Genomic DNA, 25,291 nt, shown 5'->3' with positions numbered 1-25,291 from the left:
GTGGGCTTTCCTGAAGCCGCAGCTAGTGGTTGGTAACACCCACTCTAAAAAAAAATTCCAGGCCAGAATTGCTTCTGCCTGTCTTGTGTCATGGAACTTTGTGCATTTAATTGAGCTTCCTGCGGAAAATTCTGGCGTTACTTGGAATTATCTGCAGTTGGGTAGATTTGATAACGCTTTCCCTCCAGGAGAAGCCTGGGGGAGGAAACCTCCATCTTCACAACTTGAGGTTTACGAGTTGTAGTAAGCTTCCTTTTGGGAGTAACTTAGACAGGCCAAATGCCTTAACTCCTGTCAAGAGAGCCTATAGCTTCAAGGCACGTGGCCACTGGCTAGGAAGTGCCTTTGAGAAGGTCCCTTAAGGGACAAACCCTTGGCAGTGTCTTCACTGCACCTTGCTCTGTCTTCTGACCTAGACGCCACCTGAGCCAGTGCTGAGAGACACTGGAGGAAAATGGGTTTCCTGGAAAGCTTAGGGGGGAGAGTCTAAGAAGATAAATGTTCACTAATTTAGTTTGTCACTGGCATCAATGAATTCTGCATCTGGACTGAGGAAGCTAGGTAATGCAGCCAGTTTAGAAAAGCAAAAAGAGCTAGAGAGATGGCTCAGTGGTTAGAGCACTGGTTGCTCTTGCAGAGGACCCAGGTTCGATTCTTAGCCCATGGTGACTTACAACCACCTCTATCTCCAGTTCCAGGGGATCCGACACCCCCTTCTGTCACCCACGTGATGCCAAGGCGTATATGCCAACAGGAACACACATTACATAAAAATAAAATAAAAATGTATTTAGAAAATAAAGTGTAAGGATGCTATATTTCTGAGCTGCTGGTCACTTAATGGCATCCTTCAGTGAGTAGGAAATTAGGCTCCCATAAGGATTAGCAGGATGGCACCTGTCTACGGTCCCAGCATTTGGGAGCCTGAAGTAGGAGCATGTAAGGTGGAGGCCAGCCCTGCCCAGCCCACAGGAGAAACCAACAGCTATAACTAAACAGAGAACTAACAAGGAAAAAAATTTCCCAATGCTTCTAGAAAATAGTACTAGTCCTTAGACCATTTCTTTGAGTGTGTTGGATATCCACATCTGCATATGAAAGCCCAGGTACTGGTTCTGAGCATCTGTTGCTCCTCAGACCCGGTCTGCACCTAGTGATACCTGCAGCAGAGACACCCTGCTGGGGCGGGGGCCCTCGGCAGCACAGAGTTGGGCTGCCCGCTTTGATACTGAATCCACAGAATGTTCCATTTCCAAGGGTGGACCACGCTGCGTTGATGAGTCCCCATTGTAAAGCTCCGGTGGGTGTCAGGACTTTCCACTATTTATCACACTAGCCTTGACATCTGACTTAAAGAATGGCTTTTATCCTTCGTCATCAAAGTCGACTGTGATGTGAAAAACATAGAACTCTTTTCACACCAGGAGAAGTACTACTTAACATAATAATGGAAAACTCCAGCGATCCTAGGACAAAGAGCTCCATTGGATGTATATCTGTTAGGGTCAGCCACTGTAGCTGATAGCACTAGAAACACCAGCCTGTCGAGTTTGGCACGGTGGCACACACTTTTAATCCCAGTGCTTGGGAGGCAGAGGCAAATGGATCTCTATGAGTTTGAGGCCAGCCTGGTCTACAGAGAGACACCCTTTGTGAAACCAATAAATAAACAAACAAGAAAACCATCAATAGCCTATGAGTTTGTTTGTATTAAATGCTGACGCTTTAGCCGGGTGGTGGTGGTGCACACCTTTAATCTCAGCACTTGGGAGGCAGAGGCAGGTGGATCACTGTGAGTTCGAGGCCAGGTCTACAAAGCGAGACCAGGACAGTCAAGGCTACCCAGAGAAACCCTGTCTTTCTTGAAAACAACAACAACAACAAAGCTGACCTTTCTATTGATCTTGATACTGCTATGGTCGTTATTTTCATGTTCCATGTTCCCCTTCCTATGTGCCCAAGGTCAGGGAGACACATCCTCCACCCTCGCCTTCATCTCACTGTGCACATTGGAACGCATTCTTTGATGTCAGCGGTGTGAGTTCATCTAGAGCAAACATATGACTTGACTGTGGAACCAAATCCAAGATCAGATGGAGTCTCCTTCAAAAGGTCTCCAAGGCTGTGTGATGGATTTGAAAGAGGGGGCTCCCACAGAGGACGTTAGGGAGCAGACAGCCTTGCAAGCACCTAGGAATCAGATCAGAAGCCCTATGACTCAGGGGATACCAAAACCTGCTGCGGATCTACTGTAACACCAGTTCCAGAGAACCTTACGCCCTCTGCTGGCCTCCAAAGGCACCTGCACCCACACGGTGCACAGGCACAAATACATACACATAAGACAAATCTTTCAAAAAAGGTTCTGTGTAGACTGACTGAAAATGTCTTCAGAAAACTGCTCATTTTAGTGATCTTAGTGAAAGTGCTCTCACTTGTTGAATGCAGTGTTAAGACAAGTCCTTCAGCTTCCCTTCCAAAAGTGGCAGCACAAACCCCTACTTTCGAGAAACTACAAGACTATTCTCATTAAGGAAGGCACTTTAGGACTGGAGAGATGGCTCAGAGGTTAAGAGCACTGGCTGCTCTTCCAAAGGTCCTGAGTTCAATTCCCAACAACCACATGGTGGTTTACAACCACCTATAATGAGACCTGGTGCCCTCTTCTGGCATGCAGGTGTAATGCAGGTAGAACACTGTATATATAATAAATAAATAAATCTTAAAAAAAAAAAAAAAAGGAAGGCACTTTAGTCTGCAATGGAACAGCACACTTTGGCTCACAATACCATATATGCCATAGAGGGGACATAAGCCTGGTAAAGACACGTCCACTTTGTACATGTAGTCTATGGTGTTCATAGGATAAGGAATTTGTCTGAAATGCATTTCTTAGAATGTATCCTTGCTATTAAGCAATGAACAACCATGTATCTCATGAAACATCCGTCCTATTTTGATTCAGAGTCATCTGCCACTTACTTTCCTGGCTTTGCTCCTAACTAGTCCAGTGTGGCCACCAGCAAGCCACTTCCTCTGTCAACAGCAAAGGCGAGAGTCATTTGTACAACTTCCAGCCTCTGACCTCTGCCACCTATGGCTGTGAGGTCACAGCTACTGATAACAAATTCAAAATCCCATGTTTAGTCCAGGCATGGTGGCACATACCTTGCTGCACCTGGTGGGATCTCTGAGTTTTAGGCCAGCCTGCTGTACCTAGTGAGTTCCAGACCAGCCAGGGCTACACAGTAAGACCCTGTCTAAATCCTTGTCACCACCACCATCACCATCATCACCACCATCATCATCATCACCACCACCACCATCACCACCACCACCATCACCACCACCATCACCAAAGAAGATATGAAAGGATGAATTAGTCACCAAGAAAACAAAAAGCAAAAGTACAATGTGAAACAACCTTCCTAACCTGCCAGGATGGCCAGAATCATAAGAGGAGGGTGATACCCAGGGTAGAGAAATAAGAAGCTGGGACACTGCTGACGGCATTTCAAAACAGCCCGGCCCCCTTGGGAAACAGAATGGTAGCCAATCAAAAGTCCCATTACTAAGTCAATAATGGGTTAAACGGATTCACCAGCAATTACACACCAAAACACCCACCCAAAAGAACTGAAAAGACACCACGACGCACCAACTGAGGCATAAGAGCTGGGACTGCTTTCTCAGGGGACCCAGGTTGGTTCCCAGAGCCCCACACCATCCCATCGCCCAAAACCCCCTGTAATTCCAGCTCCAGAGGATCTGCCACCTCTGATCTCCTTGGGACCCTGCACTCACACACACGTCCACCCGTGCGCACACACATATTTCAAGATAAAATACATCTCAAAAACAGACAATAGTGCCAGGTGTGGCAGCGTGCACCTCTATTGCCAGTGCTTCACTGATGACCGGGCCAGCCTCCAGCTCCCCGCGTGAGAGGCTAGCTTGGTTTTCATCCTGAATTTTTAGAAGGCTGGTTTTAGGGAATGAATTTATCCTTCATGTAGTAATCACTATTTGGGTATAAGCTTTACAATGTATCAAAACCAAATAAGCAAGCTATCTTCAGTGCCTACGCCATCTCGACCCATCCCAACACTTTGTCTGTTATTGGCTTTTAATCATTTCTTACTGCATGTTTTAACTACTTAATGGGAATTTTTTTTAAATCAAATTGGGTCACACTGACAGTTCAGATGTAGACAGAGATCTCTTAAGAAAATGACTACTGTTCCGTTTTCTATCAAATGTTTTCATTTCTGCCAGGCGCAGCGGTGGCAACACACCTTTTATCCCAGCACTCTGCAGAAAGAAGCAAGCAGAGTTTGAGGCAGGCTTGTTTCACACAGTGAGTTCCAGGCCAGCTAGGTTTGCATAATACAACCTTGCCTCAAACAAATACAATAAACAGAAACAACACACACAAAAAAATTTTTTTTTTTTTGGCTGGTTTTTGGTTTTTCGAGACAGGATTTCTCTGTGTAGCCCTCACAAAAATAATTTTTTAAAACTGACTTCTAACTTATTTGTTTTAAGCCCAACGCTTTGTGTCTTTAGATTTATTTCAGATGTGAAACATCTGCTCCTCATTCTGTGTACTATGTCTTCAATAGAACATAATCCTGCATGATAAATGGCTTCTTTATCTAAATATAATTCAAATATCATGTTTCAAAAAAATTGAACTGGAGACAATGAGCCATTTCCCAAGGTTATGTGAGGTCAATTAAGCACACTTCATAATAAGAAAAGGTTTCTCTCTTCAAGATGGAGCTTATTCAGAGCCCACATCCCACCATATTCTGAGTATCAAAGAACCTTGTTGCTGGCTGGGGGGAGCAAGGAGGTATGGGGTGCGTATGAGGTACAGTTGTAAATTCTAGAAGCTACTGAAATTTGTCTTTGAGAAGCTAACCCTTCCAGAGTTCTGGAATCTAATAGATTAAATCTGTCTTAATCCCAGGCCACAGTGAGTGGGCCTTCCCATCTCATTCCCAGGAAGACGGAGGAAGGCGACACGGCTTGTGTTTCACCTGCAAACACGCTACATGGAAGATGAGAAACTGAATATCAGGAGAACAATTCAAGTCCCAACCGTGAGCCCAAATCACACCTCCAAATACTGAACTGAGTGTTTGGTACCAGGGGTGAAACTTAGAGTCCTGTGCATGCTAAGGACCGGCTCTATCTTCTAACTACGACCCAGGTCGACCCAGGCCCTGTGTAAGGGCCTCTAAATCAAGGACAGCGTTTTAAGGAAAGGATGCTCATCGGAGCCCACAGAGTGTTGCTGATACATCTCTCTGTTACACTGCTGGACCAGGAGGTGGGGAGAGAGGAGAGAGGCTTTGTGGTGTTTTTTAATTACGCTCTTCATTCATTTAGAGGAAGGGAAAGCCCCTCCCTCTCTGGGATTCCCACACTGAATTCTGTTGAGATGAGCCAGAAGCCGAGGAGGCTCAGTGCTGACTAATCCTGATGGAGGTGAGGTGACTCATGGCTTCACACAGGGCATCTGAGATTCAGGACAACTCCGGTCCTCACTGCTCTTCAGTCCACAGGGCCCCTGGATGCCCACAAAACTGCTGTTCAGAAAGCACAGTTGTAATTTGTAGGAAGTTTTGAATCCCTGAGACTTACGGTTCACTTTAAAGTCCTAGTATACTAAGCTTACTTTAACCCCACTAAACGCAAGGAGAAAATTCACGAGTTTCTGCTATTTCTAGGTAATCCTTAAATCATTAGACTTTAAAAAAATGAACTTTGACATTTTTTGTAGTTATAGAAGCTTAAAATAGTCACATGTCATTCGCATCTTTGTTTTTTTTTTTTAAGATTTATTATTATGTAGACAATGGTCTGCCTGCATGTATACCTGCAGGCCAGAAGAGGGCATCAGATCACATTATAGATGGTTGTGAGCCACCATGTGGTTGCTGGGAATTGAACTCGGGACCTCTGGAAGAGCAGTCAGTGCTCTTAACCTCTGAGCCACCTCCCCAGCCCCGTCATTCACAGCTTGAGCCTTTATGCCACAGCTCAAGTCCAGAAGCCGTCTAAGGGGGACGGTTGGCGGGTGAACGCACTCACTTGTACAGATCTGATAAACTGAGTCTGCTCCCTGCAACCCTGGTGGGAGGAGAAACGCATCCCCAAAGTTGTCTTATGACCTCCACATGTGTGCTGTGATATGCATGCGTCCTTACATACATGTATACACACACATACAATAATAATAAAAAAATAGTTAATATATTGTTGTTATTAAACCGTAAGCAATATTTAAAGATGTTATTTAAACGCATAATGCCGATAGCTGGCTTTTCCGTTTCTCCACAGGTATATTCACATCAAACAAGTCCCACAACTAGTCATGGTATTATTTTTTAATGTTTTTTTTTTTTTTTCTTGTACTCTGGCTTCTTTTAGCGTTGTCATTTGACTTTATGCTCACACATTCACACATATGCATTGGGGTTTGTGTGTGTGTGGTGTGTATGTGTGTGTATGTGTGTGTATGTGCATGTGAGTGTGAGTGTGGTGAGTGTGTGTGTGTGTTGGGGTAGAAGCTGTCTGTGGTCGTGCGGACGGTAGTTAAGCACCCACCATCAGATCTCTCCTCTGCGCCCATAGCTCACATTTTAGTCAAATTGATAAGTAGGTGCCTCAGGCCCCAGCACAAGGCCATTAGGTGCCGGGGCAGCGTCTAACACGGTGCGATCTGATACAGCCCTCCACCGCAGCCCGTACTCACAGCTGACGCTAAGAATGCGGCTGTGTCTGTGGTGTGTCTCCTGCAGCTGGGCACTGATCTCTCTGAGGGTCACAGGTTAGCCTCCATCCATCACTAGCCCTGTCACCAGCTACCATCGGGAGCCTGCCCCTCCAGTGACCTATAGGCCCCCAGCTTCTCCTCACGTGGCTTCATGACTTCAGAATTAGCTGGCTTGACAGGGGAAAGCTGTCAGTCTGACCAAGTGGCCACCTTTTCCCAAGATGACCCCCCCCCCACGAACTGCTCTTTTACTGAGTGATCTCTGTGGAGCCCACCATCTTACCACTCCATGTCACGGAAGGGTCAAGATCTGGTGAAGAGGACGTGAAACATGACTTCTGTGTAGTGAAAACCTTCATCTGGCTGTGCAAAGGGGCAGTGAACAGGATACATGGGGTCGGCTTTTATCTTAGATTCATCTGTTTCCCTTGTCAATAGCAGAAAGTTCGGCCCATTTGGTTCCCCCCTTCCCTCCAAGCTATGCTCTTCGTTAATGCCGCACACTGCCCCTTGGGGAAGCTGGGCCCGGATGGCAGTCTTACAGAACAAAACCGGTCACAGACACTGATAAGTGCTGTGCTATTGCTCAAGGTGAAAGTCGCATGTAACTTCAGGTGAGAATACATGCATTTCCCCCTAAAATTAGCAGCTGAAAACACCCCAGTAGCTGATGGTGGCTTGGCGGTGCCATTTCAGCAAGCATATAATGAGAAATTAAGCGTGCAGTGCTTTTGTCAGCTGGTGCATCCCGCAGGTTCCATTGGGAACCACAGCACTGTACAGGGGTCCAGAATCAGAAATGGAATGCAGCGGATGAAAAGGAACCCGGTAGAGTTGTATTGATCGATTCGGAAGTAATTGTCACAAGATGCCTGAGTTGTCCTAGCTATGAGAAGGAGAGTGTTCAATTATTTAGGATTATTGGTTCCAGTTGGTTAAAGGTATCCTCTGCATAGTTTTCAGGGCCGAGTCTCTGTATCTCCACATACAGAGACCATGACAACAATTAGGCTGGAGCAATGGCTCAGTGGTTTAGAGTACTGACTGCTCTTCCAGAGGACCAGGATTCAGTTTCCAGCACCCACAGGGTGCTTACAACCCTTTGTAACTCTGGTTCCATGGGACCAGACGCCCTCTTCTGGCCTCCATGGGCACTGCACACACATGGCGCGCATACATACAGGCAAAACACCCATACACATAAAATGTTTAAAATTGCTAAAAAAACAAACAGACAAACAAAAACCATTTTGTTCAGGTTTTAATTCCAAATCTAAATTAATGGCTCTTTGTGTAAAAAAATGAGGGCAGACTCCATGCATGTATGCAAGCAGGCAGGAATAAAGAGGGCAGACTCCATGCATGCATACAAGCAGGCATGAATAAAGAGGGCAGACTCCATGCATGCATGCAAGCAGGCAGGAGTAAAGAGGGCAGACTCTGTGCAGTCATGCAAGAATGCAGGCATGAAGAAGGCAGACTATGTGCATGCATGCAAGCATGCAGGTGTGAAGAGGGCAGATTCCGTGCATGCATACAGGCAGGCAGGTGTGTACTGAGGTATGCATGTAAGGGAAAGCCAGAAAACACTAGTACAGGCAACACAAGGTTTCATCTGTTTTCTTCAACAACTCTATCTTTAAAATCTAGAGTCCTTTGGGGGCTGACTCTCTGTAAAGGAGATGTTTTAGATCCGTTCTTTAAGAGAAAATTGAGACAGTTTCTCTCTGTGTAGCCAGTGTTATGCCCAAATCCTCTGACCTTGGAGACTTAAGCAGCCAGGGGAGGCAATAAATTGATTTATCGCGGGAGAACTGAGATCTTGAAAGCTTCAACAGCTTAGCATTTCTAAGCCTCGTCTTCTTTTTCTGTGTGTGTGTGTGTGTGTGTGTGTGTGTGTGTGTGTATGTGTGTGTGTGTGTGTTCATGTTTGTATGTGTGTGGGCACATGTGTGATAGTGGCCAAGGCTGAGGCCCAAGACCACCCTCATTTGTCTTTCTCCTTACTCACTGGGGTGAGGTCTCTCTGTCAAACACAGGGCTTGTGCATGCCTGCTCTCTCACTAGCTTGCTCGGGGATCTCCTGTTTCTGTCTTCCAAGGCCTGGATTACGGGTTCGTTACCATGCCTGCCTGCCATTCACATGAGGTCTAGGGACCCAAACTGTGCTCCTCATGTTTTCCCAGCAAGCCCTCTAACTGCTGAGTTAGTTCTCCAGTTATACAGACATAGATTTAAAAGAAAAAAATTAAACAGAAGCTCCCTATGATGCTCAGGCTGGCCTAGAACTCACGACGTCACCCATCTCGCTGGCCCCAGATTACTTTCCTGAAAGTACTGATAACTTACCATTGACAACAAATAAGCTTACACATACTGCACTCCTGGGGCCAAGCCACCACCCATGGGAGGCCCACACACATCCTAGGCAAGTGTGCAACCGCGGAGCCACACCCTCCAGGCCAACAAGTATTTCCTTTCAAATTCTCCTGCCTCTTAAAAACCCTACCTTTCTCAACCTCGGGCCACCGTGCCATCAGGAAAAAGCCAGAGGGATACATTTGATGTCACAGTGCGGATTCTGGAACGGAGCAGCATGGCCTGGGTGGGAGGAGAGAGTCAGCGATGGGGAGAGCAACAGAGGACTCTCATACGAGGTGTGCCAGGCAGGACTAACACGTTCTACCCATCTCTATTCATGTATTCTGTACCACGGATGGTCCGGAGCGTGAGGGGACAACTTCTGATGACACTGCTCTGACCCAAGGTTGGGAAGCACTGGTGTCACCTGGATTCTCAGACTGTACTTGTGTATCTAGGGTTGTGTTGGGAACCTGCAGCAGCCGAGAGAACCTCAGCTCTCTGAGGCAGCATCTAGGAGCCAACACTTTCAGGGGCTGGACACCTTACACTCCCACTCCCGGTCCTGGGTCAAGTGTCAAGAGAACATAGCCAGCTCAGCCCAGGCCAAGACCAACGAAGCAGAGACACAAAGTGTCACACACACACACACACACACACACACACACACACACACAGAAAATCACTGCCACTGTCACACTGGAGTGTGTTCCTCCAAACCTTCTCCACTTGAGCGTTCATGTGTGTACACGTGTGTGCAGTTCTCAGATGGGCCCTAACAAATGCCTCTGAGGCCCACAAGAGTGGCTTAAGACATAGCACGAGTCTACCTACTCGGCATGTACTGAGTGACTCCTGTGTGCCAGTGCCACCATTGCAAAGATGGCTTGGAATCATTCTTCTGCTTAGAGGATTTCCGCCCCCCCCCCCCACAGCTGGCTTCTCAGGGGATGCCACTTAGACATAGGGCAGTCGACACCCAGACACCAAACCTTTCCTGATCTGTGCTTAAGCACACATTCGTCGGTACTGCCAGTTCCAAATTCTCCATTTAACCGAGTGATTCACCTTTGTACATTTGCTATAATACCCACAAAACACAAGCACAAAATGGTGAGTTTTAACCATACTAGTTTTCATAAATAAATATGAAATGTGCCTGAGGTTAATCACCACAGCACCTTCTGAGGGAACAGACTTATATAGTCCTGGCTGGCCTGGCACTCACTTATGTAGACCAGGCTGGCCTCAAACCCACAGTGATCCACCTGCCTCTGCCTCCTGAGTGCTGGGATTACAGGCGTGCGGCACCACCCAGCTGATAAGACCACTCAGCTAATAAAAAGTCTTATAAGCATGGAATTTGTGACTGGCTGTGGAACTGGCCTGAGCATTAAAGTTGCTATGATCCATGTTTTTATTCACAAAATAATGGGAGAAAACTCTGAATCGCAAATCGTCCCTCGAACATGCCTTTCTGTGATCTGTCCAACAAAATTTATAGCCAAGTCTCCCTGAACAGGAACTAGGTCTCACTGGCATATGGGGTGCTTCCAGGCCCACAAAGTCAGAGTGATAACACCCATATCGACAATGGCCACATCAAACCCAAGCGAGCTTTATGTCTACGCTTTAGCTGCCCATAAAAAAAAAAAAAAAAAATTATATATCTGGTGTCTGAGTTTGTCAGTTCAGAAAAACTGAAATTTCCAAAGATTGGCATTGCTGTCCACTTCCTTATCCCCTCCCCCACTTATTTTCTAAGTGACTTTGTGTGGAAATGCCCTGCGAGGGGTTATTTTTCCCTCACTGGTAGACATGAGGCAAGAAGGGTGCTTTTGATTTTGGTCTCAGCAACTTGGGGTAACACTCCTTAGCCGCAAGCAGCTGCGGTTCCTTAAACCCCAGGTGATACAGCTGTTCTGTGCAGGGCAGGCACCCCCCCCCCCGCCCACCCCCTGCCCAGCTCCAGCAGAGCTCCTTACAGAAGGGATCCTAACAGGTCAACAGCCCAGGAGCATACGGTCCGGGCAGAAGCCGTTTAGTGGAAGAAGAGTGCGACACTGTTCTCTGAAAAGACAACCATGCCGTCTGTTACAGGTGAAAACACTGCCTTTCTTTCCACTTACTGTGTTTTGGTTTCCCTAAGGCTAAGTTAGCGGTGAACAGCGCTGAACACCGACCACCATTCTATAGCATTGCCGTCTAAGGCGCATGGCTGCATTTGGCCACACTTTCTGACTGTTTCCTTGGAGCAAAAGCTGAAAGTCCTCAGTAGGTGGCAGGATAGGATTTTCCTCTGGATTCTGACCGTGTGGTCATCCCCCCCCTCCAAGGAGTGGGACGAACCAAGTTAACACTGCTTTCTCTATCTTCACTTTTTGCAGCTCTGAACATCTCAAGAGAGAGAAGAGGAGAAGACACGAGGTGCAACTGAGTCCAACTCAGTCAGAGAGTGTTCGCAATGCCCAGTGCTGCTCCATGCCCAGGCACACATACATGCACACACACTCTTACACATACTCACACATATACACACTCACACATAGATTTATGTAAACACACACACACGCACATACACACACTCTCTTACACTCACTCACACACATATACATATGCACACATATACACACTCACACATACATTTATGTAAACACACACAGACACGCACATACACACACTCTCTTACACTCACTCACACACATATACACATGCACACATATACACACTCACACATACATTTATGTAAACACACACACACACATACACACACTCTCTTACACTCACACACACATATACACATGCACACATATACACACTCACACACACATTTATGTAAACACACACACACACACATACACACATACATACAGTTATATAAATACACACATATACGCGCATACACTTATATAAACACACACACAGACACATACACACACTTATGTAAACATATACACACTAACACATGCTTATATAAACATACACATGCATACACACACAGACACAGACACGCACACTTATATTCACACACATACACTTATATACACATGCACACATATCTACACATGCAGACACAGACCAATACACACATACACACACACTTATATACATACACTTATATAAACATTCACACATACACACACTCACACACATGCACATATACGCACTCACACGCTACGCACACACAAACTTCCAGTGTCATTCACTGTACAGAGACTCAACCAGGAAAATGACCCCAAACTGAGAACAACTGCCTCCACCGAGGGCCTTTGAACTCTTGTCTTTCCACGGGTGCTTTTTACCTCACGCCCCCCCCCAAACAAACCCCATTGCCTTCCTTAAATCAATCCTAAGGCTCCTCCCCCCACCCCCCCCCCCCATCGAGCTATTTTAGGAAAATGTCGGTGAGAGGACTGGTCTTAAAAATCAAGAGGCATTTGAATACCAGCCTGCCTGGTCCACAGCGTGCGGCTCTCTCAGCCAATTATCCACCGCCTGAGGGTTCCATCAAAGCTGGAAGTGTCTGTGTTGGACGGCCACCAACAGGCCTGAGGAGGAGCCGCTCCAAGTCCGGATCCCTTCCTCTTCCCCTTCTGGAGGGACAGACTTGCCACAGGGCATCTGCCTTCACAGTGGGACACGCTCTGGACACGCCCCCAGCCCTTCCCACAGGTACCCCCACTTTACCCCTGGGAAGCACCGAGCCTCTGACGGTGCAGGTATGAGCATGGACTCCTGGAAAGCGTGGGAGGGCGGCCCTGCAGAACTGCTCAGGAAGGCACTGCTAGACTCAGGTGCCGCCCTCAACCCATGATCCTTGGTACTACCGACTGCTTTAGAGCCCCGTGTATGAGAGCGGCTTGGAAGGGCCCATCATGTCATGTTCATAGTGGCTTCAGGGCTCCGATTCTGATGACATGTTCTTGATTATCCATGATAAGAAAGCCCACAGGGAGAGAATTCTGCCTAAATCGAGACCTTAACAGTGTCTTCAGCACACAGCGGTGAAATCTCCCAGGGCCACTTGAAGACGGGAGTAGCAATGGCTCCTCACATTCCTCAAGGGTGACAAAACTCCAAGGACAGACTTGACTCAGAGGCCCAGGGAAAATAACACCCCCACCCACCCCCCCCCCCCTAACCCCCGCATCCCACAACCCTGCGAAGGCATTCTCTCCTGCTTTGCTTTTCAGTTAGATTGCAGCACGCCAAGAGGGAATTTGGTGACTGACAAAAGCAGGTTCAAATAACTACAGCTTTATACACCACTGAAGACAGGGGTTCCGTTTAGCCACAGCTGTCGCCCTCCTAGAAGGCTGATGTACCTGGTCTCCACTGATGTGGTGACAATGAAGACGGAGTCCTGATGCTCACCATGCCATTCTGCCAGGACAAACCACTCAGCATTATGTGTCCCACGGTGCCCAGCTGAGGGACCAGTGAAGTGACATAAGTAAGTGAAAGCATCTGACAGCTGGGGCTCTCCCCAGCTCACTTCGCCATCTCCCTAAAGCTTCTCTGCCTCTACAGAAGAGGGTCAAGGGTCAAGGGTTAAGGACCCATGAGCTAAGTCCTTAAGAAGCCACAGAGCTGGCAAGGCAGTGGTGGTGCACGCTTACCAATCCCAGCCCTTGGGAAGCAGAGGCAGGGGGGATTTCTGTGAGTTCTAGGACAGCCAGGGCTACGTAGAGACCCTAGGTCGAAGAAATGAGGAAGGAGGAGGAGGAGGAAGATGACAAAGAGGAAGAGGAGAAGCAACAAACAGTAGCAGCAGCTGCAGAGCCGCTAACACTTGGATTCCAGGAGTCACAGAAATCCTGAGCAGCTGCTGTGCCAACTCAGCTTGCCAGGCTAACCCTGGCCTATGTGCCACCCACAAGATTTATGAATGAGAACTTCATGCCATAGGTCAGTATAGTGTTGCTCCCAAGTCCCTCTGAAGGGGCCAAGACCTTATTTAGCATTCATTATTACTTATCAACTACTATAATTTTCTTGGCCAAACTCCAGCCAAGACGGAAAAGCAAAGTGGAAGTGTCAAATGGGGTGGCCCCTCCCCCTCAGCAGCGGCTGCCTCCCCAGCCCAGGAATCTGGGCCAGGACTAGCTTTGAGCAATAGAATGTGACAGAGTGATGTGGGAATTCCACACCGCAGGCCTTCAGACACCTCGCAGTCTGTACAATGAAACAGTAGGAATGCTCCAGCCTCTGTGTGAGAGGACCCTGGCTGCACTGCAGAGACGGTAAGGCACGAGGGAGGAGGGCCGGCACCAAGGTCTGGTCTCCTAAAGGAGCCTACCATCACAGTGGACGGGTGCCAAACCTGCAGCATCCTGGGATGTGTCATCCAGATGTGGGCACCACATCTGGGGACGGCTGGCTGTGCTTCCATAGACAGTGGATGCAAACAGCTGCTGGTCTGCACCCTGAAGACGCTAGGGGATGCGCACTCTGTGTTTGAGGGTGGCTGTGCTGCACCCTGAAAAAGCTAGGGGATACGCACTCTGTGTTTGAGGGTGGCTGTGCTGCACCCTGAAAAAGCTAGGGGATGCGTACTCTGTGTTTGAGGGTGGCGTGCTGCCCATTATCACATCAGACACCTGAAAAGAATTCCTAGTGTTCTCAAGTGAAGGAAAGCTGCTGGGGCATTTGGTGTCTCACAAGGAGAATTCCAGGGTCATGTTCCCACCAAGCAGGGACTTCCTCTGAGACAAGGACCACCGACCATCCTGCATTGGCATATTTTTCCAGCAGGTGGAGAAGTCAGTCACTCAAACCAAACTGACCCTAGCCAGGGAGACAGAGACAAGGAGTCTCCATTGTGAAATTAACCAGCTCTGGGGCTTCAGACAGCATCTTGCAGGGCCGACAGGAACAACATGGGATCAGACTGTGGCACTCCAGGTGCTCTGGGCAGGCTGAGGATGTGACCATGCCCAGGGATGAACTGGGAAAATGGCTGAGTGCCATGTAAAGGAAGAGGAAGGTTGGGGACGCTGTCAGATGTACTGTCTAAATTTGCATTTCGATTCTGGCTTCTAGCGTCTACCGACCAGCCATCAGAGCGGACCAACTCTCAGAAGGCAAATCGATTTAGTGGCATTGGTCGGGTCCATGGCTATTTTGCCCTTGGTGTCTAGGCACTTCTGTCAAAACTCACTGACACGCACTCTTTCTCTGGTGAGAATCCTCCGACACAGTTCCCCAACCCATCAGTCCAGACATGATTCATCCCTTTGCCCCCCGCCCCCAATCTTCAGTGGAGACATGATTCCTTCAGTGTCTGCTGCAGAGCAACCCCGGGGTAGTTGCCTCCTGCATGGCCAGCCCTGGTAACAATCTCCAGGCTACGGTTCCTAGGGATGCCTTCTAGGCTGGGTATATCAGCTTCACCCAGAACTCGTTAGGAAAGCAAAAATGTCAGGAGTGAGGAGGAGATGGTGGCTCGAGCGGGTAAAGTGCTTGCTTTGAAATCCCGAGGACCCAACTTTAATAAGGTGCTCTAAGACCAAGGAGTCACCTCCACAGCCCCAACACTGGAATTCTTCATCTTAGCTGGCGATCAGAATCCGTGGGGCTTTAAATCACCAATGCGCCGGGCGTGGTGGTGCACGCCTTTAATCCCAGCCGAGGCAGGCGGGACTCTGTGAGTCCGAGGTCAGCCTGGTCTACAAAGCGAGTCAAGGACAACCAGGACTATTACACAGCGAAACCCTGTCTCAAAAAACCAAAATATAAAATAAAATATAAAATAAAATAAAAAGACCAACGTTGGAGTCCCACCTAAAACACCAATGAGAAAGCAAGCGGGGCAGGGCTGCAGAGGCAGGGGGCAGGTTCTCAGGGCTCCCAAAGTGTCACAGGTCCCCAGCAATCCTCAGGCAGGCTAGGTCCTCATCAAGGTCTTAGTGAAGGCGGCCCCAAGTCTGAGTGATTTTATATTTGTGTGTAACGAGAGCCAAGGCTTTTCGGTGGCACCAGGTTCACTTGAGGCCTCGTTCAACAAAAGAATCTGCTAATTGTTAAAGCTTTGCTTCTGTAGACCACGTGGGCGGGGTCTGTGGCTTGAAAGGAAATCCCTCATAGACCCCACCCATGCAATGGAAGGCTAGACCTGCTGAGGAGCCATGCAGCCAGGATTATCTGTGCCAGGACTGTGCCATCACGAGGCCAGGCAGAGTGCAGACTGCTAAACACACTGGTCTCCTAGCCAGAGGGAGAAACTCGGGGTCTGGCAGTACGGGGCTGGGATGACCCTTCACAGCTGATCATTCCCAAAAAACGGTACTTGGTACCACTGGTGGCCATCCCAGTGTTTGGGGGCAAATGCCTCACAGAGCCTCGTTTCTGGTTAAAGCTTGGCTGGCTGATGCTGGTTTTGCTATTCTCCACCAAATCCATGTTTTCAAAGACACTGATCATTTGGTTAATTACGTCTTCCTCAGGATGAACTCTGTCTGTTTTGATTAGAAGTCCGAGCTAAGCCTGAGTCTGGGGAAAGAGGCTGGAAATAGGATGCAAGAGTCCCACTGGCCACAAGAGCTATGTGGGAGCCAGGAAAGGCTTGTGGCTAGCCTGGCCTTTTTGTCTCTTAACCACAAAGGCCACCTCTAGGGTGTGAGGGCAGAGAAACTGGCACGGGAGCTGACCACAAATCCTTCACTAAAATCCGGGCTTCTCTATTTTAAATAGGAAAATAAAAAGCACCTGGGGATTTTGACAATGACCAACTCTGGTGGACTGTGTGTGTGTGTGTGTGTGTGTGTGTGTGTGTGTGCATTGAGCCTGTTGGCCATAGGACACATAGTAAGAGGACTGTTGGGGTGTGTTGTGAGCATGGGGGGAGCGAGGGGGAGGGTAAAGGAAGGGGCAAACTTTAGCTCAAACCATGGATACAGATTTTAAAAAAAAATTTTTTTTTAACTCAGTGACTGTGACTAGAGAGGCAGATCAGCTGTTAAGAGCACTGGCTGATTTTCCAGAGGACCCAGGTTCACTTCCCAGCACCCACATGACGGCTCACAACTCCAGTTTCAGGGGAATCTGACGCCCTCATACAAACATACATGTAGGCAAAACACCAACGCATATGACATATAAATAACAAATAAATAAATCGGCATTAGTTATTTTCCAGTTTTTTCTTTGCATTTAATTTTTTAATTAAAAATATTGATGTATACATGCCTGTCTAAGTGTCAGGCCTTCAGAGGCTAGAAAAAGGTAGTGGATGTCGGCGCTGGAGGTGACTGTGAGCTGCCCAACATGGGTGCCAGAACTCAACTCTGGGCCTTTGGAAGAACAACTGTTCTCAATGACTGAGTTGTCTCTCCAGCCCTTAATTTTTTTTTTTTACGTTGAGAATTTTATTTTTTTTAATATATTTTATTGATTTATTCATATTACATTTCAATTGGTTTTTTTTTTTTTTTTTTTGGTTTTTTGAGACAGGGTTTCTCTGTGTAGCCTTGGCCATCCTGGACTCACTTTGTAGACCAGGCTGGCCTCGAACTCACAGCGATCCGCCTGCCTCTGCCTCCCGAGTGCTGGGATTAAAGGAGCGCGCCACCACGCCCGGCTCAATTGTTAATTTTTTAAAAAATCTTTAAGAAAATAGTCATATACGAATGAGGTGACATGTGATGTGTCACGCGCACAAGGCTACTGAGAACAACCCCACTAAGTGAGCCCAGAGGCCCGGTGAGCAGGCTAGAACAAAGCAATAAACAGCGATTGATGCGTACCTGGCTCTCAGAGGCTACTATGACTGGCTCATTTATCCACCCCAGCAACAAAGAACTAAGACACAAGCTCTTTCCCCAAAGAGGAAGGGCATAGGCACCTGACACACAAACAGTGTGGGTGAGGGATGCTGCTGTGCCCTGCGGGGTGTGGGTGGGTGGGTGGTGGTGTTTCCCAGGTACCGAGGAAGGGGCGGGGAAGGAGGCCAATGACCTTGCAAGAGGCCCAGCAGTAGGAAGTAAGGGGTGGGGGGCAGGCGGCTGATTTCTTGGAGAGAGGAAGAGTTAACATACACGTAGAGGGCCCAAAAGACAGGTTTAGCCAGCACCACAAGCCACAGCTACTCTGGGGATCACAAGGAAATTTAGCCTTCTCATAAAGATCTTCATGGGCTACTAAGCACCCATAGGTTTTAAGTTCTTTTTAGTTTTGTTTTTTGTTTTTTGTTTTTTTTCCGAGACAGGGGTTTCTCTGTCCTGGAACTCCCTCTGTAGACCAGGCTGGCCCAGGACTCATAGAGATCCACCTGCCTCAGCCTTCTGTGTGCTGAGATCAAAGGTATGCACCACCACATCCAGCATTGAAGTTCTTAATTTAACACTCCCCCGCGCCCTCCCCCCCCACTCCCCCGCGCCCTCGCCCCCCACTCCCCCACGCCCTCCCCCCCCCACTCCCCCGCGCCCTTCACCCCCCTAGGCGCGCACGCAGGCTTTAACAGAAGCCAGTCTCATGCTTAGGGAAATGCTGGGGAGGTCGCTCAATGGCGGAGCCCTTGTTTAGCCTGCGAGAGACCCAAGGTTTGATCCCCTTGCACCACAGAATTCTAATAGAACTCCTGCTATAAATGTAAATAGATGTCCTGTTTAGGGGGAAAAATATTGGACTGAAATGCGAACTCAATAAACATCTGGATATCCCCACTTTGTAGTAGTGGAAACACACACAAAGTAGAAAAGTTGACTGCTCAGAGTGTCTCCCCGCTCTGCCACTGGCCACCTTCAGAGCTGAGAAACCATCACAGAGCCAGCATTCCCTCAGGGCCGGTGAGACCCAGGTAGCTCTCACAAGGACTGTGTGTGAGAGACAGGATCAAGTCTCCCTCTCAAGGAAGGAGGCTGGCATGGAAGACAGAGAGGCAGGAGTAATCAGAAATAGTCTCCAGGCATCTAGGTTTGCAAAGTCGGATGGGAAATGCCCAGAAATTCTTGACATCCCCCCCCACATCCGCCCAGCAACAATGCAGGAAACCTAGCTCACTATCTTCAGCAGACGGAGTAGGACCGTTTCCTTAATGAACAGGCCCCCCCCCCCACACACACACCGACAGCACTGTGTGCTAAGTCAGAGACCTCTCTCCAGCAGTCCCTCAAATACTCCATTCCTCCTATTTCCTTCCCCTCCTTGAGTCTGGAGCAAAGTCCAGAGATGTAATTATCAGCTTGCGGGGCATTCACACCCGCCACCGCTGTATGCTGTATTCGCCTTCAGCGCAGTCCTGGAAAGCATTCCCCAGGGGCCATGTCGCTCCTCGCTCCTCGGAAGCAGAGGGAACCAGCAGACATGGTCTGCTCCGTTAAGCTAAAGCCAACCCAACAGATGCTTTTGTGCCTTCAGCCGCTCGTGGGAACACATTTTTACTTAAAGATACTGTGATCTTCGAATACCCTCCTTCCTCTATGCACTGAAAAAAATGGATTTTACTTGCAGTTCCTTTATGCCACTTAGCGTGTGCTGAGCCAAACCTCCTCAGTAGTTCCTAGCTTCTTGCATTCTCTTTCTAGTCCTTGGGCTCGCTCTCACACTCAATTAAAAGCATCGCACAAACTACTTCCTCTGTTATTTGCTCTCTCTTAGCTCAACGGAACAAGCCGTGGTGAAGATCAGCCACGATTCTACTGTGCTACACTATATAATTTCTCTCCAGAATCTTTTCCTTTTTTTTTTTTTTTAAGGGAAGGAGGGTGTCACAGCAAAACCTTTTTTTTTTTTTTTTTTTTTTTTTTTGGTTGATATATCACTTCAGGTTCTATATTATATAAACTTAAGGATTTAGGAATGTTCCCATAGTTTTGGAGAGGGGGAAAAAGTATCTATTTGGCTGGTCTTTTAGAAGTCACAAAAATAGGTCTAATTATTAAATAAGAGGTTTGGTAGCCTTGTAATCTGGAACTGTTTTAGAACATGGCCATTAAAAAAAACAACCCAAAACTCATAAGTATTAACATTTTTAAAGCAAGAAATACATAGGGGACTAAAGTGACTGTTGTCCTCAGGAAAGATGATGTGACTTAGTCTCTGTCACAGTTACACTTTCTGCTGGGTGGGGTGGGGGGCCAAGCTAATGATCTGGTGGCTGAGGCACCCGGCATCAGCCTACCCCTTACAGAAGGATGCCCACCAAAGGCCAATGGAATTGGCTGGTATAGTACAAGTTCTACCAGAGAAAAAGAAGCCAAGGTGTGGTCCCCAACAGCAAAAGCCTACCTAGCCACAGAGGGAAATGGTTCAGCGCCCACTAACATGCATACAGTGGCAGCAAGCAGAGAAGATGGAAGGACCCCATTCCCCCTCCCTCCCTCCCTCTCCCTCTCTCTCTCTTGTTTTTTTTTTTTTTTTTTTTTAAACAGGGTTTCTACTGAATTTCATAGTTGAAAAGGAGTCTTATTTTTTGGCTAAGTGGTGGGTGCGCACACCTTTAATCCCAGCAGTCAGGCAGAGAGGCAGGAGGATCACTGTGAGCTCGAGGCCAGCCTGGTCTACATAGTGAGTCCAGGACAGCCAGGGCTACACAGAGAAACCCTGCTTAGAAAAACAAAAAAATAAAATAAAATGAACTATATTTTCTAATGTCTGTATTTTTACAAGTTAAAAAAAAAAACTAACTAGGATCATTTGAAAAGAAACTATATAACCTGTTAAAAGCTATTCAACCAGAAAAACAATTAACACTGCATTATCTTTTTAAAAAAGAAACCCTAGAGCCGGGTGTGGTGGCTCACACCTTTAATCTCAGCACTTGGGAGGCAGAGGCAGGTGGATCACTGTGAGTTCGAGGCCAGCCTGGTCTACAAAGTGAGTCCAGGACAGCTGAGGCTACTCTGTCTTGAAAAACCGATGGGGGGGGGGGACAGAAGAAAGAAACCCTAGTTCACATTTAGCATGTGACCCACAAGAGTTCTAAATAACAGTCATTTAAAATGTACCACTTTCAGAGAGCAGGACTTTGTAAGCTTCGGAGAAAATCGCTATGTAAAATGATATGTGTAAGTAGCAGGAGAAGTGCACTATACTCCATTTGGGAGCAGGTACTATTACTGATGCTACTGCGGATGACTGGTTAGAAGCACCCCGCTGTCTTAGGCGCTGAGTTCTAGGGTTACAGACATGGGCCTCACACCTGGCTGGTATTATTTGCATACTTTTTATTTTGACTTAAGAGTTACTATTGGGAAAATCCCCCCGAATCTCACAATTTAAGTAGTTTTAATTCTACCAAACTCTAAATGTCATCAGCCTGAAGAAAAGTAGAAGGGAGGAAGGGACAGAGGGAGGGAAGGAGGGAGGGAGGGAGAGAGAGAGAGAGAGAGAGAGAGAGAGAGAGAGAGAGAGAGAGAGAGAGAGAGAGAGAGAGAGAGAGAGAGAGAGAGAGAGAGAGAGAAAGCGCTGGTGGCTTTGATTAAGGGTGTGGTGCCTTAAACCTTGAACCGGAGACTGCTAACTTTTATAGAGATCTTGATACAGAGAGGACCCAAAAGTATTCGGATTACAGCGTTTGTAACAAATGTTGAGGATTTAACACCTGGTGGGCTCAGTGCCCGGCAAGGGGTGCAGAGCGACTCCCTACACATTCCTATAGAACTTCAATCTGACTCCACTGTCCTCAAACACATAAAAGTATGCTTAACTAAAACTGACCACACTTTTAAAAAATCCAATAAAACGTGTTTCCCCTCTGTTCGCAGTAACTTTTTAACCTAGCTTTAGCCTTTACATAACAAATCAGTATTTAAACTCTCTAAGCGATTATGTTTTCATATAAGCGGCTTTTCAAAAAAAAAATCTGTGAAATAGAAAATATAATAACTCACTTAATATCGTTATTTCAGAACCCACCCGGCCCACGTCGAGTTCTAGCTTTGCCATCTCTGTCTATTTTAATTATAAACCGCTGCTCATTGCTTTGAAATGAAGGGCAGTCTCTCCATTCCAAAATGCTAATTTTTACTGCCTTTTAAAAACCGCATTTAACCTTGCTACCGTTCTTCCTGCGGGCCATTACAATTCTACCTGACTCTTTTTCCTATCTTCTTTCTCAACTACCTTGCTTTATAGAAAGGCGCTCTCTTATCTGGCTGTGCGCAAAGCGACCACACAGGACCTCCGGTGCCGGCTGCTCCGAGATCTGGAGTTAGCGCTTTCCGAGGTTCCTCCAGCTTTTTGACCCCTGGGGTGACAAACAGTCTCCACACTAAATGTTCCTAAAATCTTCGGTCCTTGATCGGTCCACCGTCTGTTTTTCACATCCGGTGGTGCGCATACATCACCTACTGCTCAGACTATATCTTTCGGTCCAAATTGTCAATTCTTTCTAGAATCACAACCTAAAGGCAGTACTGACAATTCTGAAACTTAAAGATATCTGGACCCTAGGCTGCTGCTGCCGGGGAGGAGAGAGGTACTTTGAGGCACGCGCAGACAACCTGGACCACGCAGCCGGGCTGCTCCAGCGGAGGTCCCACCCAGGAGACGACCGAAAAGAATCCTCGCTAGCTGACTTCCCCCCCTCCCCCTGCCATGGCCCCAAGGACGGATGGCCCTCTTCTGGGCTTCATCTGCTCTCTGGGGGCATGAGACTTTCCCCAAAATTGTCCTTCTTTGCTCTGGTGGAGCGAAATCATGGACAGTGACCAGTTTCGCTAACGCCCCTGCCCTGTCCAGTCCCAGGCAATCTCTGCAAGTCTTGATTGCTCCGGACAGCCCTTGGTGTCCGAGCCACCTCCTGGGAGGAGGCTTTGGATGTCAGAGTGTGCTGATCTCCACTTCCAGACTCTAAGGAGCGAGACCCTATCGGGGCCCGGCAGGGGCCTAGCGACTCTAGCCGCACCCGGCAACCCGCCTGTGACCCCGCGTGGAGCTAAGGAGAGCCTGGGAGGTGATGCCGGGAGCCCAGGACAGCCACTTCCAGCAGCGCCCACTGCGGGAGCAAAAAAAGAAAAGAAAAGAAAAAAGAAAAAAAAACCAAACCAAACCAAACCAAAAAAGATGTAAGTCCCCTAGGCGTGCCCGCTGCAACAAGTGTCTCAGGCTCCCGCCAGAGCTCGCCTCTCGGGCTGCAGTCTCGCTCCCCCGGAACACCCTGCGGCTGTCCATGCCCGCCCAGCTCCAACTCAAGGTCCCCGGAGCGCCTCACCTGAGAGAAGCAGACAGCCGAGCAGCGTGCACAGCAGGACCGCGGTGTCCCAGCAGCTGACCATGATGAGCGCGACGCGGCCTGCTGGCCGGGTGCCCGCGCTCTCTAAGGCCAACAGCGCAGCCGTCCGAGCCGGTCTCCTCCGACTCCTGCCTGGCGCCGAGAGAGCCCTCCTCCGCGCCTGCCGCCGAGGGGTATCTTCGCCGTCCGGCGCTTGCTAGCCGCTGCGCTTGAGTCGGGGAGCGCGCTCCGAACTGCCGCAGCCACCTCCCGGGAGTGTTCGCCACCGCCGCCCTCCGAGCCTCCCGCGGACCTCGCTTAAGAGCAGCTGAGGGCGGGGGCGATTTATAACCTTCCCCAGCCCACTTCCTACCCCGGCACCTCCTTCCAGTGACGTCAAGGGGTCCCCCACCCCTCATCCGCCTCCCCACCTACCCTCTTCTTCCTCCCGGAGGGGCGGGAGCCAGCTAGGGCGGGTGGCCCGGGGCCGAGCGCGCGTGCGGAGGCGCAAGGCGTGCGGGTCCTCCGGCTAGAGCGCAGGTTCGGTGTTCGTGCTCCTTGCCCTCCTGCCCCCGCCCCTCCTGCCCATCGCTCTCAGGAAATCCTTGCCCGGCTCCCTCCACCAGGCTTACTCAGCTCTAGTGACCGTCCGAAACTCAGGAGGGGACCGTCTAAGTGCACCGCCCAGCCCTCGGGGCGGGAAGTCTTATGCTAGGAAAGCTGGCCTCGCCCCCGCGACAGTGTCCCGGGCACCAAGGGACAAGGCGCAGTCGGGCCCTCTCCCGAGCGCTCCTGCCGGTCCCTGACCTCGCCAGACTGTTCCCAGACAGCGAAGGAAGGCGCCAGAGACCCTCCGCTTAAAGCGTTTAGACCCGAGAGTCCGAGGGAACCGGACGCTTTGCGGGGCACCTTCGGAAAGAGTGAGGGCCGAGCAGGTCCCAAGGGAGGGAGTCTGTGTCTTTTTCGGGTGCATTAATGCACCCGCCCAAGCCATTTCCTCAACCCTCTGCTTCCTAGAAGCAAAACAAGGAATAACATGTTACCTTTTATAAAAGCTGGGGCGTGAAACACGCGCCTGCAACTTGTAAGGGCCGAGAACTTGAACTCTTATGTCTGAAACTCTGGATGGAAAAGAAATGGTTTTGGTGGGAGCTGGCTAGCCAAGACGACTGCTTCGAATGTTCTTGGAACAAAAACGGGTAAAATTAACTTGAGGCACTAGATCATTTACGATGACACTAATTCCACGTTGTTCCTCAATTATGTATCCATTAACTCAAAGGCTGAAGTCGTCCCGGCCTCCCCAGAGCAGCCCAGTCTTGTCCCTGTAAATACTGCAGGTTTGAAATATAGCTCATTGGAACATGCCAGATGCCCATGATAAAATGGCTCCTAAATGGGACCAGAGGCTTTTCCTGGGGGACCACACTACACCTCGGGCAGGAAAGGTTGTGCAACTAAGTTACCTGACTGCTTAGAGTCTGGGCCACCACCTCCCACGGCTCCACACCAGGCAGCCAGAGTAAGCGAGATTCCTCAGTAGTCCACCAGAGGCGAGGCCGCTACAAGCTGCAGCTCACCTGCGGGCTTCCCCATCCGGTTCTGATTTCCCCATAGCTCTCCACTAGGGTCGGCAGCGCTCCTGCGCCGTGCCCCCCCCTCCCCCCAGCGCCTCAGATTGCTCTCCTACGAAGAATCACACGCAGAATGACCAGCACTGGGTAGCTACCATTTTCCCAACTGTATCTCGAGCCCCAGACAAGTCTGAGACACACCACGCTGCTAACTGTCCCTCTGCCTCTCCCAAGAGCTCTGTCACTCCCACAGGTCTTCCACGAGGTCCGCAAGGCCTGAAGCAGCCGCAGGTGTTTGGGCCTGTGGGAGCTTGCCAATGGAAAACCCCTGCTGGCTTAGGGCGGGCGGGGGCGGGCTGGGGGGGCTTGGGATGCCCTGAGCAGGCTGACCAATAAAAAGCCAAGACTTTGAAAACGCGG

General features: G+C 48.9%; 1 protein-coding gene across 1 annotated transcript in view; it reads right to left on the bottom strand.

The window, feature by feature from the left end:
• The window catches only part of Flt1 (fms related receptor tyrosine kinase 1), a 160,526-nt gene extending 136,692 nt beyond the window's left edge, over positions 1 to 23,834 (bottom strand). The window contains exon 1 of the mRNA XM_051162859.1: positions 23,298 to 23,834. Coding sequence (XP_051018816.1) covers positions 23,298 to 23,361 — 64 coding nt within the window. The 5' untranslated portion in view covers positions 23,362 to 23,834. The remainder of the gene's footprint in view (positions 1 to 23,297) is intronic.
• Between the last annotated feature and the right edge of the window lie 1,457 nt (positions 23,835 to 25,291).

This window comes from Acomys russatus, chromosome 19 (assembly GCF_903995435.1).
Source record: "Acomys russatus chromosome 19, mAcoRus1.1, whole genome shotgun sequence".
Classification (NCBI taxonomy): domain Eukaryota; kingdom Metazoa; phylum Chordata; class Mammalia; order Rodentia; family Muridae; genus Acomys; species Acomys russatus.
This window is presented reverse-complemented; position numbering and strand designations above follow the sequence as displayed.